Source organism: Dasypus novemcinctus, chromosome 11 (assembly GCF_030445035.2).
Source record: "Dasypus novemcinctus isolate mDasNov1 chromosome 11, mDasNov1.1.hap2, whole genome shotgun sequence".
Lineage (NCBI taxonomy): Eukaryota > Metazoa > Chordata > Mammalia > Cingulata > Dasypodidae > Dasypus > Dasypus novemcinctus.
Window position 1 is genome coordinate 7,209,293 of NC_080683.1, and position 15,248 is coordinate 7,224,540.

Below are 15,248 nucleotides of genomic sequence, written 5' to 3' on the forward strand. Positions count from 1 at the left end.
CCCGTGTCTCAGCCGTGGGGGATATTGGATCTGATGTGGAGGCCTTGGAATCTCCAGCCATCCTGCTGCCAGGATCCTGGAGGCTGGAATGAAAGGGCTTCCTCCCAAGTGCTTGGGACGCAGTCTCCCAACTTCATGGCCAGTGGGCCCAGAGTGGGCAGTGCCCTGAGTGCTTTCTTAGAGCAGTGCCCGGAGAATGGACAAATCAAGTGCCAACTTGGCCTGGTCTGGAGGAGTGCCCTGTACAATTTCATCTTCCAACTTTGTTGCTTTTTTCTTCCCCTTGGGTAGAACCTACAGCAGCAGTAAAATCAGGCAGCACTAAAAGACATGCTTTATTGGGCACCTACTATGTGCCATTCTTTACAACCAAAATTGCTGAGGGAGGTGAAGGAACTTGTCGAAGGCACCTCCCGCCTACCTAGTAAGTGTGGAATTCCGACTGGACCCTGTCTATCTGGTTTCAAAGCCAGTATGGTCTCCGGGAGTCCAAGAAAACTCCAGAAGCCTCTGGCTGAGGCGGCCCTCGCGGGGCCTCACACGCCCAGCGAGCCAGGGCGTTCAGTACAGAACAGGAGCTCCGGCTCTCCAGGCTTCAGGGCTCGGCCCCCAGTTCCCCAGCAGGGAGTGGCGCACAGCCGAGGGGCAGGCAGGTTCCTGCCAGCCCCGGGAGCTCGCTGGAGCAGGCAGGTGGAGCTCTCGCTCCGCGCCAGGCCGCCCTCCTGCGGTCTCCCCAGCCGTTTGCATTTCCTGAAACCGGAACTCAGTGTCAGAGCCGCCCCCGGGCCGGGCGGGCGCCTCAGCCATGGCCCTGCGCAAGGAGCTGCTCAAGTCCATCTGGTACGCCTTCACCGCGCTGGATGTGGAGAAGAGCGGCAAGGTCTCCAAGTCCCAGCTCAAGGTGAGGCGCCCCCGGGAGGCCCGCCCGCGCACGGGCCGCTGCCGCCCAGGTGCCAGGTGCGACGCCGCCAGCCCGGGGGCTTTCAGCCGGGCCGGGCCCGGGCCTGGCGTGGGTGAGGGGAGAAGTCCTGGGTAGGTGGGCCGGCATTGCCCGGCAGATGCTGCTGCCCACCGGCAGGCCCCAGCCAGCGGCTTGCAGACCTGTTGCCAAGACCCCGGCTCGGGGCTGTCTGGAGGGGGATGTGACATCATGGGACCTGAGGGCTGTGGGCCAGGCCACATCCCTGGCACACGTCTCCCCAGAGTCATGCTTGGGCACACACCCTGCTCCTTCCTGCCTGTCCTCCTGGCTTTGAAGAGAGACAGTTAGCCAGCAGTTGTCAGTCACTTCCTCCCAGGGCTGAGAAAGGGGCGTAAAAGGCATCTCCCAATCCCAGGCCAGGCTGGTCCACGCGGCCCTTGGGCAGGAGCGTGGCTCCTCTGAACCAGCCTGGTAGGTCGGGCAGAGCTGGGAAGGGGGCAAGGACCGAGGAGCCTGTTGTACTGCTACCCAGCTCACCCCACCCCTCTACCGCCACACCGGGTTGGGAAACTGGGAATTCGGCGCAGAACGGGCAGGATCTGAGCCCAGAAAAGCTCCCTCACCTGGCCCTGGACCACTCCTGGGAGGCCGAGGAGTTTCTCTTACCCCCCCTTCTCCAAGCTGGGTTGGTACTGCCTCCCCCAGCCGGGTCAGTGGCACGAAAGACCCACTTCCTGGGGGGGAAACAGGACCCATCGCGATGGGAACCGGGGAGACAAGCCCCTGGCAGGGGAGCAGGGTGGGCCGCAGCCTCCCGGGGCCTGCACTGGGGACTCATTCACTCTGCCAGTATTTATTGAGCACCAGCGAGGCCCTGGATTTCTGGTGTCTCTCTTGGGCCCACCCCAGAGCAGTGGTACATTTTCAAGGAAACCCTCATTCTAATGCTCAGGGTCTGGAAACCTGATAGAGGCAAACGGCACAGGATAGGCGTACGCCCCAGCCCCCCCCCCCCCAACTCTGCTTAACTCGGATGCACCGCACCGGTCCTATCCCACCCTCTACCTTAGCTGTATTTATGAGCGTCTAATTAATGGTTCTTGACCTCTCGGGAGGGAGAGGCGACCGCCAGCTTTGGCTGCCTGGCAGGAACCTCTCTTTAATTGGAGTTGTCATCTAGTTGACTCCTCAGTATAGTCGGAAGAAAAGTATATAATTAAAAACCTATTCCTGCAGAAACTGTGCCCCTCACCCACCTCCCACCCTGCACCTTTAATGTCTTGGCCAAACAATCCCAACCCAGCGGCCTGTTGCCTCCAAGGTGCTCCTTCCCACTTACCCGTCACCTGGGGCCTCTCCTAGCTTTCTGGGCCCTTCACATGTGGAGGGAACGGTCCTCGTAAGGCTCCCCTTTCCCTGCTGCCCTCAGCCAGTGCGGCCTCCTAACGAGCCTCTGTGTTGGCCTCTAACCGGCCGATGCCCACTCCTCCACCCTCACAGCAACAAGGGGTTAGGTAGTTCCAGGGAGAATTCCCTGGGGAGCTTGCAGGCTTGAACTGTTCACTCTCCTACCACATCACACCTCACTCTTGAGCTCACAGCAGCACCTCTGATCACACAGGAGCAACAGTGGATTTCTTGTCCATCTCATCTGGGGTCACGCAACAGAAGACTGGTCCACTCGGGGAATCTGAACTAGCGTGGAAACCTAGGGGCCAGGTAGGGGATAGGGCCCAGGAGGAAGGCTCAGGGACGCAGTTCTCCCCCAAGCCCCCGCAGCAGATACTGGAATGGGAGGAAGTGATGAGAGTGTTGGGGGCAGGGGTGCCGGAAAGGGCAAAGGAGTAATAGAGAAGTAAGTGGTCAGAAGGCAGAGGAAGAAGCAGATGAGATACACCAGGAGGGCTGCTCCCCCTCTCTAGAAAAGACCTAGGGACACAGGAAAAGATCTTGGGTCAGCCTGCTCTTACCAAAACTGCCCCTGGCCTCGGGTTTCCTCGGTTAGGACCAGTCAGGAGAACTGCACCAGCCCAGGGGAAGCTATGTCTGCTGGCGACCGTCACCTCTTCTCCCCTGATGTGTTGGTAGAGAGGCTGCCACTGGCTGGCCAGGACAAACCACAGTGAGGCCAGAGGAGAAAGAACAACAGCAGGTCTCACAGAGAGAGCCCCAAAAGTTAAGATTTTCTTCCAGGGAGGAGAGACCAGATGGATTTTCCTCTCTGGATCCTTTTATAAAGTGCAATGAACTTGGTCCACTTGGGTTGAGAAGATGAAAACAGACCAGTAGGAATGGCACTTCTACTCAGGGTGGAATGAAGTTGGACCCAAAGAACTTGCGAGTCGAGGGCTGTGAGTTTGGCAGGGTCCCCAGAACCTCCCTCTCTACAGAACTTTGAGTGAGCGTGCTTCCAGGCTGGGAGGGCTTCAGGCAGGGGCACCCCTGGGAATGATAGTTTTCCTAATGACCACACCCCCTCTCGGAGGGGGGCTACCTCGATTTTAGGCCTGGGTCGACTGACAACTGGCCTTCCCTCTCCCCAGCTGCCAGGGCTGAGAGAAAATGGGAATGTGGGCAGGGCAGCGTCTCTGGCGTGATGAGGCTCTTAGGAGGCAGGGAGCCCAGCACTTACCCTGGACTGGCAGAAGCAGAGGGAAGGCAAGGAGGCCACATGGGGCCTTCCTGCTTGCTTCTCTCCGGTCTCCCGGGCTCCTGAACCTCCAAATGGCACTCGGCAGTCCTGCGGTCCCAGCAGGGCCTCTTGCCCACTGAAGGCCTCTCTGAGCTTCCGACTCTGCCTCCTCTGGGACAGGGGACACCCTTCCCCTTGGTGGAGGAAAAGTTAAGAACGATGACTATCCAGGAGCCTGCTGGCTGGGGTCATCGGCTCTGCCCTGCCCTCTGCACACTGCTGGTTTCCTCAGGGAAGAAGGAGAGATGGGGAGAGAGGATGGCTTGCTGATGTGCAGATCCATTGACTCAGAGCTACTTAGGCTTGAGCCCATATCGCTCACCTGCTGGGTGACCTTGGGCAAGTCGCACCTCTCATCTCTGAGCCTGTGGTTTCTCATCTTATCAGCAGGAGAGCTGAACTCGGCGATTGCCAAACTGTCCAGCCAGCCTGCTTAAATAAAACGCGCGCCTCAAAGAGGTGAAATTGGTCCGTAAGCCCGCTCCTCTCCCTTTTCCAGGCTCATGTCTTTCCTTTAATGCCCACGGCCAACCTCTCCAGCCCCTTCTTGCTCTCAGCAGGCGCACAGCTTAATCCAAAGATCCCTCAGTCTCTGTGCTCCCTCCTCTTGAGTGGTTATGCCTTAGTTCTTACTGGTTAAGAATATACATGCAGGAACTCCTTTAAAAGGATCACTTAGCACCTAGATGCATTTAGAGAACACAGTCCATCTAGGAAAGAGAGAAAGAATATTCATTTTCTCTGTAATCATCGCTTTGTGTTTTTATGGATTCTCACACCTTCTGCCTCTACTTCCTGGACAGCCAGGTTCAGAATCCTGAAGGCTGGAAACTGCAGAACCAGCCCTTACCCACTGAGTATTGTCAGCATGGGCCTGACACCCGCCCCTATCCCTGGACTTGAGTTCTTAGGGGACTCCAACCCCCCCGAGGAGAACCACTTCCCCACGTGCCTCCAGAGGAAAGAGTGGATAGATGGAGCCTCTCGAAGGTCGACAGCGGTTCCCCAGGTGCCAGGGCCTTCCTGGGTAGGTGGGGGAAATGACGGGAGTCCTCGCTGAGGGAGCCTTCACGGGGTGCCATGCCTACCAGTGGCTGGCACCGCCGCCCAGCTGCCTAACGTGGCAATGCCTAACCCCAGTCGCCTGAGGGAATCACCCGGGCAGCTTTTGAAAAATACAGACACAGCGACCCCACCCCAGGAAATTCTGAGTCAGGAGATCTGGGCCGGGCTCAGCATAGCTCAGCTTCCCCAGCTCCCCAGGTGCTTCTGATGCTCAGCCAGGCTTAGAGGCGGAGATGGAGAGCAGGGCTCTGGAGGCAGTCCTCGGGCAGTATACTTGTCCTCCCCGAGCCTTCATCTGGAAGAGGAGGAGAAGGAGAGTCCCTGCCTCCGGGGCTGTCAGGGTTGCTTGAGATCAGCAGGTGCGCTCCTGCCCGCCTGGCCTCCGCCCAGCCATTTCCTTCCCAGCATGGGCCCTCCCCTGGACACACCCTCTCTCGCCCCCACACCCACCGCCAGCACCAGCACAGGAAGCTGGCTTCTGAGGCCTGCTGAGTTCCGGGTGTCTGGAGCCTTGGATTCCTTCTTGTCGTGACCCTGACAGCTCACGGGGGTCAGGCACCTCTGTGTGGGCTCTTCACGCTCCTGTGCCCCACGGTGTGGTGAGGGAAATGGAGTAAGTAGGTCTCAGAGGACAGAGTGGGCAGGTGGGCTGACGGGAGGAGCCTGAAGAGCTGCTGCGTGGCAGGTTCTATTCCAGAGTGGGGGGTCACACGTCATCTCCTTTAACCCCCTTTTATTTTTTTTAAGATTGATTTATTTCTGCCACTCCCCACCCCACCCCCATTGTCTGCTCTCTGTGTCCCTTCGCTGTGTGTTCTTCTGTGTCTGCTCGTATTCTCATTAGGCGACTCCGGAAACTGATCCTGGGACCTTCCAGAGTGGGAGAGAGGCGATGACTCTCTTGCCTCACCTCACCCCCCGTGTTCTGCTACGTCTTCTTGTTTTCACTCCTCTGTGCCTCTTGTTGCGTCATCTTGCTGCACCAGCTCTCTGCGTCAGCCGGCACTCCTGCGCAGGGCAGCTTTCCCATGCTGGGCAGCATTCCCACACAGGGTGGCACTCCTGCATGGGGTGACATTCCTGCATGGGCTGGCACTCCACGTGGGCCAGCTTGCCCTCACTGGGAGGCCCTGGGGACTGAACCCTGGACCTCCCATATGATAGGCGGGAGCCCAATTGGCTGCACCACATCCATTTCCCTAACCCCTGTTCAGAGAGTTAAAAAAAACAGAGGCCCAGTGGGTTTAAGTGACTTGCTCAGAGGGATTTAATCCATGGCCGCCTGGCTTTTGTGTTTGCTCTTCTACTTCCCAGAAAGAAATTAAGTTCATTCAGCAGATATTTATTGGACATCCATTATATGTCAGGCCCAATGAAACAGCAGTGAATAAAACAGACAAAAATCCTCACCCTGGCGGCACTGATGTTCTAGTCAGAGAAGACAGATGATAAAATAAATAAAATATATAGTGTGTAGGAAGATGGTACATGACGTGGGGGAAACTAAAACAGCGACAGGGATGTGTGGGTGGAGATGGAGTTGCTTATAGGTTTAAATAAGTCGGTCACACAAGGCCTTCCTGAGAAGGTGACATCTAGGTGAAGACCAGAAGGAGAGGGTGTGAGCCATGCCATGACCGGGGAGAAGAACGTTCCAGGCAGAGGGTAGAGTGAGTACGGAGGCCCTGAGGTGGAAGTGTGCCTGGGGAACTGCTCAACTCTCTCCAGGGACCCAGGATCAGACAAAGCCAAGCTCTCTCCTCTTCTGGGTCTATGGAGCTCTCTCTCTTCCTGTCTTCTGTATGTCCTTGAGTGAGTGCCCATTTATATCAGCCCACCAAGGGGCTGGGGACCTCACCTGAGTTACACCCGACTGCTGGACATAGTCGAATCAAAGCATAGTATGTTAAATCTTTTTTTTTAAAAGATATATTTTATGTATTTCTCTCCCCTTGCCCTCCCCCCCAGTTGTCTGTTCTCTGTGTCTATTTGCTACATCTTCTTTGTCCGCTTCTGTTGTTGTCAGCGGCACAGGAATCTGTGTTTCTTTCTGTTGCATCATCTTGCTGCGTCAGCTCTCCATGTGTGCACTGCAGCCTGCCCAGGAATGGCGCCGCACACACGGAGAGCTGACGCAGCAAGATGATGCAAAAACAACAACAAAAAGAAACACAGATTCCAGCACTGCTGACAACAACAGAAGTGGACAAAGAAAAGCACGCAGCAAATAGACATAGAGAACACACAACTGGGGGGGGGGGCATGGGGAGAGAAATAAATAAGATAAATCTTTAAAAAATAAAGAAAGAAAGAAGATGAGAGCTCCTCCCCTGCCCTTTCTCCCTGGGAGGTGATCATTGTTAAAAGTTTGCTGGATCTTCTAGATTTTTTTTTCTATGTTCATATAAACATATTAGTTTGAACTTTATGAAATTGATGACATTTGATCTATTTTGACCTACTAAAATAACAGTTTTATATAGTTCAACCTAATCTTTACCTGCATACTTACTTCACAAACATTTTACTCTGCCACTTGCTGTTTTCACCTTTCAGTATATATGCATATTTTTTTCCATGTCTGTTTATATACATATAATTTTTTAAATAGTTCACAGTTTTTATTGGGCAATTCACTACGCACATGGTGCTAAGCTCTTCACTTGAAATAACTCTGTGGATCAGGCACCATAATAATAAATAAAGGAGACTGAGGTCTTAGAGAAGTTAAATCACTTGCCCACGAGCACACAAGTGCAGAATTATAATTTTTCCAGCCATGCATAGCAGTCCAAGAGGTGGTGCATTCTGATTGTGAAACCATCTCCTGTTGAAGGGAGACGCAGGCAGCCTCTGATTCTTCAAGTTATGAACACTGCTACAATGACCATCCTTATAAGTGTAGTTCGGTTCCTTTGAGCATCAGTAGGTTGGATGATGAGAAACGCTGGGACAAAGTTCATGCCCATTTTTAAGTTTGATAGATTCTTGCCCTTCCAGAACGACTGTACCAATTCTTACCTCACCAATAGAATATTTAGAGTTCTCACTTCTCCACAACTGCCTCGGCACCTTGCTCTTTTGCATCCTTGTCAGTTTGTTGGGTAAGTAATAGTGCTTTCCACAGAGGAAGAGAACTACCATTTGCTCTTTTCTAGAGTGATGATTGGCATCCTCTAACCACAGGCATATTAATCAGGTCTTTTTTTTTTTTTTTTCAGTGTGATAGAAGCCAAAATCAAAAAGCTTAAAGGAAGGGGTATTTAGTTATTGGCTCACGTAACTAAAACTCCAAAGATCCAGGCATGGCTGGATCCAGATCCTCAAATGATGGCTCTCTTTATCTATTGGCTCTGCCTTTCTCACTATTGGTTTTAATCTCAGGTAGGCACTTCCTACCCTGGGGCAAAGATGCCAGGTGCACTCAGGTTTACCTTTTAACAGCTTAATAAGCCCAAGGAAAGAGTATAAGTATACTTCTTTTCCCTAGAGGAAGCAAAAATCCTAGGGCAGGTTCTTATTGGCCTAGACTTGGTCATGTGCCTATCCTTGAGCCAATCACCACGCCGAATGTACCCACTCTGCAACTGGGTGGAATGGGTGTGCAAAATGGTTAGCTCTACTTGTAACTTGAACTGAATTGGGGGTAGGGGGAGCTAAATGCTCCCACAAAAACAATGGAGAAAGACATGGAGGAGATGTACTTCCCAAAGGGAAAATCAAGTCTCCATTTCCAAAATAAGAGGAGATGATAGGTCATCATGAGGAAGAAACCTTTGGAACTAGAGAAGGCAAAACCGAAGATGACCCATGAGATAATTTGAGGAGTGTGGGATTAAGGTTGAAGAGAGAGGCAGGGATGCCTGCATAGAGGGAAGTGAGGAAAAAGAGAAACACTGACCCCCTTGCTGGGTCCCTCAACTTCCCACTTTGCTAAGGAGAACTTGAGGCCAAGAGAACAGTGAAGAGAAGTCCCAAACCTTTCTCCCTCTCCTTTCTCAAAGGAGAACAAAGAGATGAAGACTTGGCACCACACCATCTCTGAAAAGTCAGTGGAGGAAGCAGTCCTTAAATACAGCATTTATTGACTGCCTTTGGTGTGCAGAAGAGGGTCAAGCTGTCTTAGGACATAAAGATGAGCAGAGCCCTTGTCTCCAGGGTTTAACGTCCAGTCAGAGAGAACGACTCAGGGTCATTATTCTTATAGGGAAGCAACCTTTGGACCAAGCACACCTGGTTCCAACCTCAGCTCTGTCGTTTTCTCTTAAATTCTCCAAATTTTGGTAACCTCATCTGAAAATCAGGGATAATATTATCTGTGTATCAGAGTTGTTGTGGGGATTAGAAATGGGGTTACAAAAGAATCTCATGCAGTGGCTGGCACATTTTAGGTGGCAATTTTGATCTTTAGTCATTCACAGCTGTCTGCGACAAGTGCTACGTAACAGAATTACCCCAAGGCAGTTTTCTTTTTACCTGATCTCCTTGTTCGAACTTCAATCCCTTTGTTCGAAGGACCCGGGTTTGTTGAATGAACCTCTGTTTCCCCTCCACACCATTAAGGCCACCACGCCTTCTAGGCCTTCCCCTTCCCATGGGCCATTTTCCATGGCCCTCTCCAGCAACATTCCGTCTCTCTTCAAAAAAAAAAACCTGAAATAATTTCAAACTTACAGGACAGTTGCAAGAATATTAAAACACCCAAACAAAGAACTCCAACATACCCACCCACTCTAAGATATCCAGATACAACAATTTTAATATTTTGCCACATTTCACATTCACCATATCATTCTATCCATATATCTATAAATCTATTTGTCCATCTGTTGTTGTTTTTTTTAAAGATTTATTTATTTATTTATTTCTCTCCCCTCCCCCCCCCACCCCAGTTGTCTGTTCTCTGTGTCTGTTTGCTGCGTCTTCTTTGACCACTTCTGTTGTTGTCAGTGGCACAGGAATCTGTGTTTCTTTTTGTTGTGTCATCTTGCTGTGTCAGCTCTCCGTGTGTGCGTCACCATTCCTGGGCAGGCTGCACTTTCTTTCGCGCTGGGCGGCTCTCCTTACGGGGTGCACTCCTTGCACGTGGGGCTCCCCTACGTGGGGGACACCCCTGCGTGGCAGGGCACTCCTTGTGCGCATCAGCACTGCACATGGGCCAGCTCCACACGGGTCAAGGAGGCCCGGAGTTTGAACCACAGACCTCCCATGTGGTAGACGGACGCCCTAACCGCTGGGCCAATTCCGCCGCCCCTGTCCATCTGTTTTTGAACATGTGAGTATAGATTGTATACATCATGCTCCTCAAACACTTAATTCTTCCAGGTACATTTCCTAAGAACAAGGATATTCACTTATGTAACCACCCTAAGTTCACTTCTGAAGTTAAAGAAATTTAACACTGATATAAAGTTTAGAGTCTCTATTCCATTTTTTTCATGTCCCATCGTCCCATAATATATATTATTTTAAGATTTATTTTATTTATTTCTCTCCCCTTCTCCCTGCTATTGTCTGCTCTCTGTGTCCATTCACTGTGTGTTCTTCTGTGTCCACTTGCATTATTGTCAGGTGGCACCGGGAATCTGTGTCTGTTTTTGTTGCATCATCTTGATGCGTCAGCTCTCTGTGTGAGCCGTGCCACTCCTGGGCAGGCTTGTGCTTTTCGCACAGGGTAGCTCTCCTTGTGGAGTGCACTCCTTGTATGTGGGGCACCCCTACGCAGGGACACCCCTGCGTGGCATGGCACTCCTTGCACGTGGCAGCAGTGTACGTGGGCCAGCTCACCACACGGGCTGGGAGGCCCTGGGTATCAAACCCTGGACCTCCTATATGGTAGGCGGATGCTTTATCAGTCGAGCCACATCTGCTTCCCTTTTTTTTTTTTAATTTTAATTTAATTGTATTTTTTATTTCTCTCCCCTTCCCCCCCAACCCCCCCTCCCCCCTTTGTCTGCTCTCTGTGTCCATTCGCTATATGTTCTTCTGTGATTGCTTCTATCCTTATCAGCGGCACCAGGAATCTGTGTTTCTTTTTTTGTTGCATCTGTGTCAGCTCTCTGTGTGTGCGGTGCCATTCCTGGGCAGGCTGCACTTTCTTTCGCGCTGGGCGGCTCTCCTTACGGGGTGCACCCCTTGCGCGTGGGCCAGCTCCACACGGGTCAAGGAGGCCCGGGGTTTGAACCGCGGACCTCCCATGTGGTAGGTGGACGCCCCATCCATTGGGCCAAATCTGCTTCCCCCTTTTTTTTTTTAGTTAGACCAGTAAGGAGAATTTATTGGGACATGGGGGGAAAGAACAGAGCTTGCTGAGAAATGGGAGAGAAGGACAGAAGTACGTGCCAAGATTTGGTGTGGGCTCCTCTAGGCAGAGAGAGCCCCTAATGTCCTTCTTTTTTTTTTTACTCTCCCCACCCCCCGCGGCTTGCTTGCTGTCTGTTCTCTGTGTCCGTTCGCTGAGCTCTTCTGCGTTTTTTGCTCATCTCCCTTTTTCGTTGCATCACCTTGCTGAGGCGGCTCTCCATGGCACTTGCGGGCTGGCAGTACTCTGTGGCGCTTTTGGGCCGGGCAGCTCTCTGCAGCGTGCGGGCGAGCCTGCCTTCACAAGGAGACCCGGGACGCGAAACCAGGGCCTCCCGTAGGGTAGACGGGAGCCTGACTGAGTGAGCCACAGCCGCTTCCCCCCTAATGTCCTTTTGAGCATTTTCTCCTCCATTATTAGATCCTGGAAAGGATTGTGTGTTACATTTAATCATCATTGTCCCTTTAGTTGCTTTAAAAAAAAAACTGTGGAAACTCTTTGGTCTCTCCTGAGGAACAGGACATACCGTTCCCGGAGCAGATACACCTGGGTGCCGGCGCTCTGCAGCCTGAACCCCGAGGCTGTGATGGAAACTGATACACTGGGGCTTCTTCGCTGGGTAGCAGGCTACCTCCGCATGGCAGCCCAGCCTCGGGGGAGCACGGGGCTTTGGATTCTGACAGAGCTGGATTTGAACGGCAGACCCTTGCTCACTGCGTCCTTGGGCAAGTCACTGAACTTTTCTGTAGAAGAGGACGCTGATACCTAAAGAAACATTAGACGCGTGGCTGCCTGGGTTTCAATCCCAGCTCTGCCGGCTCTGTGATCTTGGGGGAAGTAACGTATCACGCCAGGGCCTCAGGGGTTTTTCCACCTGTAAAATGGGGCTATCCCTCATTGTTTTGGGGATTAAGTGAATTTTCTGTCAAGTGTTTAGCCAGTGCTCGGCACATAGTAAGTATGAAAGTTTTCGTTGTTACTGAATGGAATCATGTGTGCAGAGGCCCCGGCCAGAGGGGGGTGGCTGAGTGGGGAGGTCCCCGGCCCAGCTTCGACTGGGCACCGAAAGGCAAACCACCGCTCTGCCTCAGGTGCTGTCCCACAACCTGTACACGGTGCTGCACATCCCCCACGACCCCGTGGCCCTGGAGGAACACTTCCGAGATGACGACGACGGCCCCGTGTCCAGCCAGGGCTACATGCCCTACCTCAACAAGTACATCCTGGACAAGGTGGGGCCCGGCTGGGCGCGGAGGGTGCCCCTAACCCCTCCTCACCTCCCGGCCTGGCCGGCACCCCAACACATTGCCACCTGATTCCTCCCCCTGCAACAAACACCCACTTCTGCACCCCTGCCCGACCCTGCTCTCCCATCTCCATGCTTCACATCCAGCCGCGACCCTCCTCGCCCCCTCAGCCCACCCCCAGCCTCCTTTCTCTCTATCCCGGCCTCCCTCCTTCCCACAGCCTTCCACCCCTTTGCCTGCAGAAGCCAACCTCTAGCTTCCAACTGTCACCTTCAAAAAGGGCTCTTCACACACACACACGGTTCCCGTGCTCCTCCAGCTCTCGCTGTTCCCAGGTTCCTCTTGGTTGTCTGCTCCCCCCTGGCTTCTCCTCCTCTCTCCCCCCGGCTGAGGAACTAGAGTTGCTCCGCTGGCAGGGACTTGGGTTGGTGGAGCGAAGAGGGGGACTGGAGGCAGCCAATGGACTCCTTAGTCTAGAGCACCGTCTTGGCAGGTGGTGAGCAGGGGCATCAACGATTCCGAGAAAGCCAGCTAGAGCCGAGTTTGGCGGGAGAGCAGGGCCGGGGCAGCCACCTTGGCTGCAGGCGGTCACTTTGGCTGACCGGCAGCGCTGGTGGCAGGTGGAGGAGGGGGCTTTCGTTAAGGAGCACTTTGATGAGCTCTGCTGGACCCTGACGGCCAAGAAGAACTATCAGCCCGATAGCAACGGGAACAGCATGCTCTCCAATCAGGATGCCTTCCGCCTCTGGTGCCTCTTCAACTTCCTGTCTGAGACAAGTACCCTTTGATCATGGTTCCTGATGAGGTAAGGGTGAGAACAGCCCCAGAGATTGAGTAACCTGGGCCAGGCCTCACAAAACCGGGAAGGAGGCCAAATCCGCCTTCGGTCTTTCCCACATCCCTGTTCCTTACTGTGTCCCCATCCTGGTGCCTGTCCGTTCCCAGCTGTCTCCAGATGCTGGAATTGTCCATGTCAGAGTAATTGTAACTTCCTCCAGGAGAACCAAAATTACAGTTCCACCAGGGCTTTCCTAGCCCTTCGGGTAGAAAAAGTATCCGTAAAAGGTGTTTGCGCAGATGTGTAAATGACTGCCGTGTCACAGCGTATAAAAATGAGCACATTTTAGGGTCCAGTGGCACTTTGATTTTAGGCACTTGGCCATCTAGGAAGGGAGCTATGTGAGGGGAAGAGAGAGCTTGCTAGGACATCCCTCCAACTACCCAAGGCTGGCCCTGGTTCCAGACCTTTCCCTTGTTTCTTGTACGATACGGGAAGAACCAGTTCTACTTCCTAGAAGAAGTCCAGAATCTAGAGCCTGCTAGACTCACCTCCAGTGAAACTAGGGTGGACCTCCCCTTTTGCTCTCCACCTGCTCCTTCTTCTGCTCCCAGCCCTCCGCCCTGCCCTGTGGGTCTTCTTCGGACCCTTTGGCCCTCCTGATGACTGTGGCGATGTCGGGGTGAACTTAGAGCAGGAATTCAGGGGCCAGGAGTCCTGGCACGACCAGCTCCTCGCAGATTTGTGGCCCTGCCTCTGTTTGTGGCAAGGATGAGGGCAGCCGCCTAAGCCCTGGACTGGTTCCCCACCCTCCCCAGCTGAAGCCCAGTGGCCCCCAGAATGAAAGTTCAGAGAGGGTTGCCCAAGAAGCTGTTGGGGCAGGAAATGGACGTGCGTCCATCTGCAGGGACGCCTGGCCGGGGCCTGGCTGCCAGGCAGGGCACGGTGGCCTCTCAGGGGCCAGGAGGCCACCTGCTTGCTGTGATCAGCACTCGGAGCGAACACACTGCAGCAGGATGTACCCCAACCACTACTTCCTGTTCCTCTGTAACAGGTTTCCTGTCCTGCTGCCTCCACCCCACCCCCAGTTCCCTCGCCGTCCCACAAGGGAAGGATCCCAGGGCCGGGGCTTGGGACTTGGAATAAGGACCCGGGGTGGTTTTCAGGTGATCCGGAATCTGAGTTCCGGCTGCCACCGACTCGCCGTGCGTCTTAGAGAAAGTCGCTCCCCCTTTGGGTCTTGATTCTGCCACCTGCAGAGAGAGGGTGTTGGATGAGAAGGCCTCCACCCCTCTGGCATTTTCCAGGGTCCACCGCCTCGTGCTCCTCCCCAGCCCTCAGCAGCCGCCTGTTTAAGGCAGGAAGGAGTGGGGCTTGAGGCTGGGGAGGAGGGGGGCGCGGTTGGGGTGGGGGCTCCAGGTGCATGTCCCCGTCTCTACCCTGTTCTCCACCAGCGTTGGGTTGTCTGGACCCCCCCAGGCCCCGAGCCTGGCCCGCTGGGCCCAGGCCGCGGCTGGGAGCGCCCCCTGGTGTCCGTGTCGGCAACACCGCGCTGCAGCCCCCAGGCCTTCCCTCGCCCCTCCAGGTGGAGTACCTGCTCAAGAAGGTGCTCAGCCAGCATGAGCTTAGAGGTGGGCTTCGGGGAGCTGGAGGAGCTGCTGGCTCAGGAGGCTCCGGCCGCCCAGACCTCCGGCGGGCTCAGCGTCTGGCAGTTCCTGGAGCTCTTCAACTCGGGCCGCTGCCTGCGGGGCGTGGGGCGGGACGCCCTCAGCATGGCCATCCACGAGGTCTACCAGGAGCTCATCCAGGACATCTTGAAGCAGGTCGGGTGAATCTGGGGAGTAGGGGAGGCGCCCGCAGGGGGAGGCCGGGGGCGCCCGTGAGGCTCTGACTGTGCTCCGGCCGGCAGGGCTACCTGTGGAAGCGCGGGCACCTGAGGAGGAACTGGGCGGAGCGCTGGTTCCAGCTGCAGCCCAGCTGCCTCTGCTACTTTGCCAGTGAAGACTGCAAGGAGAAAAGGGGCACGATCCCTTTGGGACTCCCACTGCTGCGTGGAGGTGAGGGGGGCAGGTGCCGGGGTGGAGGACAGAGGGCCCACACCGTCTCCAGGCTGGTGGGGCTGCCAGAGGGTCAGCAGGGGGGCTAATGGGGAAAAAGTCACAGTGACACAAATGTCTGTACCCAGATAGACCTGGGAGCTTGAGGCCATTCTCCCTCAGCTCAGCATGCTTAAAAGAGCTAAA

General features: G+C 54.3%; 1 protein-coding gene across 1 annotated transcript; it reads left to right on the plus strand.

Annotated features, from left to right (window-relative positions):
* Positions 1-741: 741 nt before the first annotated feature.
* DEF6 (DEF6 guanine nucleotide exchange factor) lies at positions 742-15,248 on the plus strand. The gene is given in 8 exon segments (XM_058306613.2): positions 742-901; positions 12,072-12,212; positions 12,848-12,995; positions 12,998-13,032; positions 14,591-14,620; positions 14,622-14,828; positions 14,915-15,040; positions 15,042-15,248. Coding segments are annotated over 8 exon segments (936 nt in total). The 5' UTR covers positions 742-805; the 3' UTR covers positions 15,195-15,248.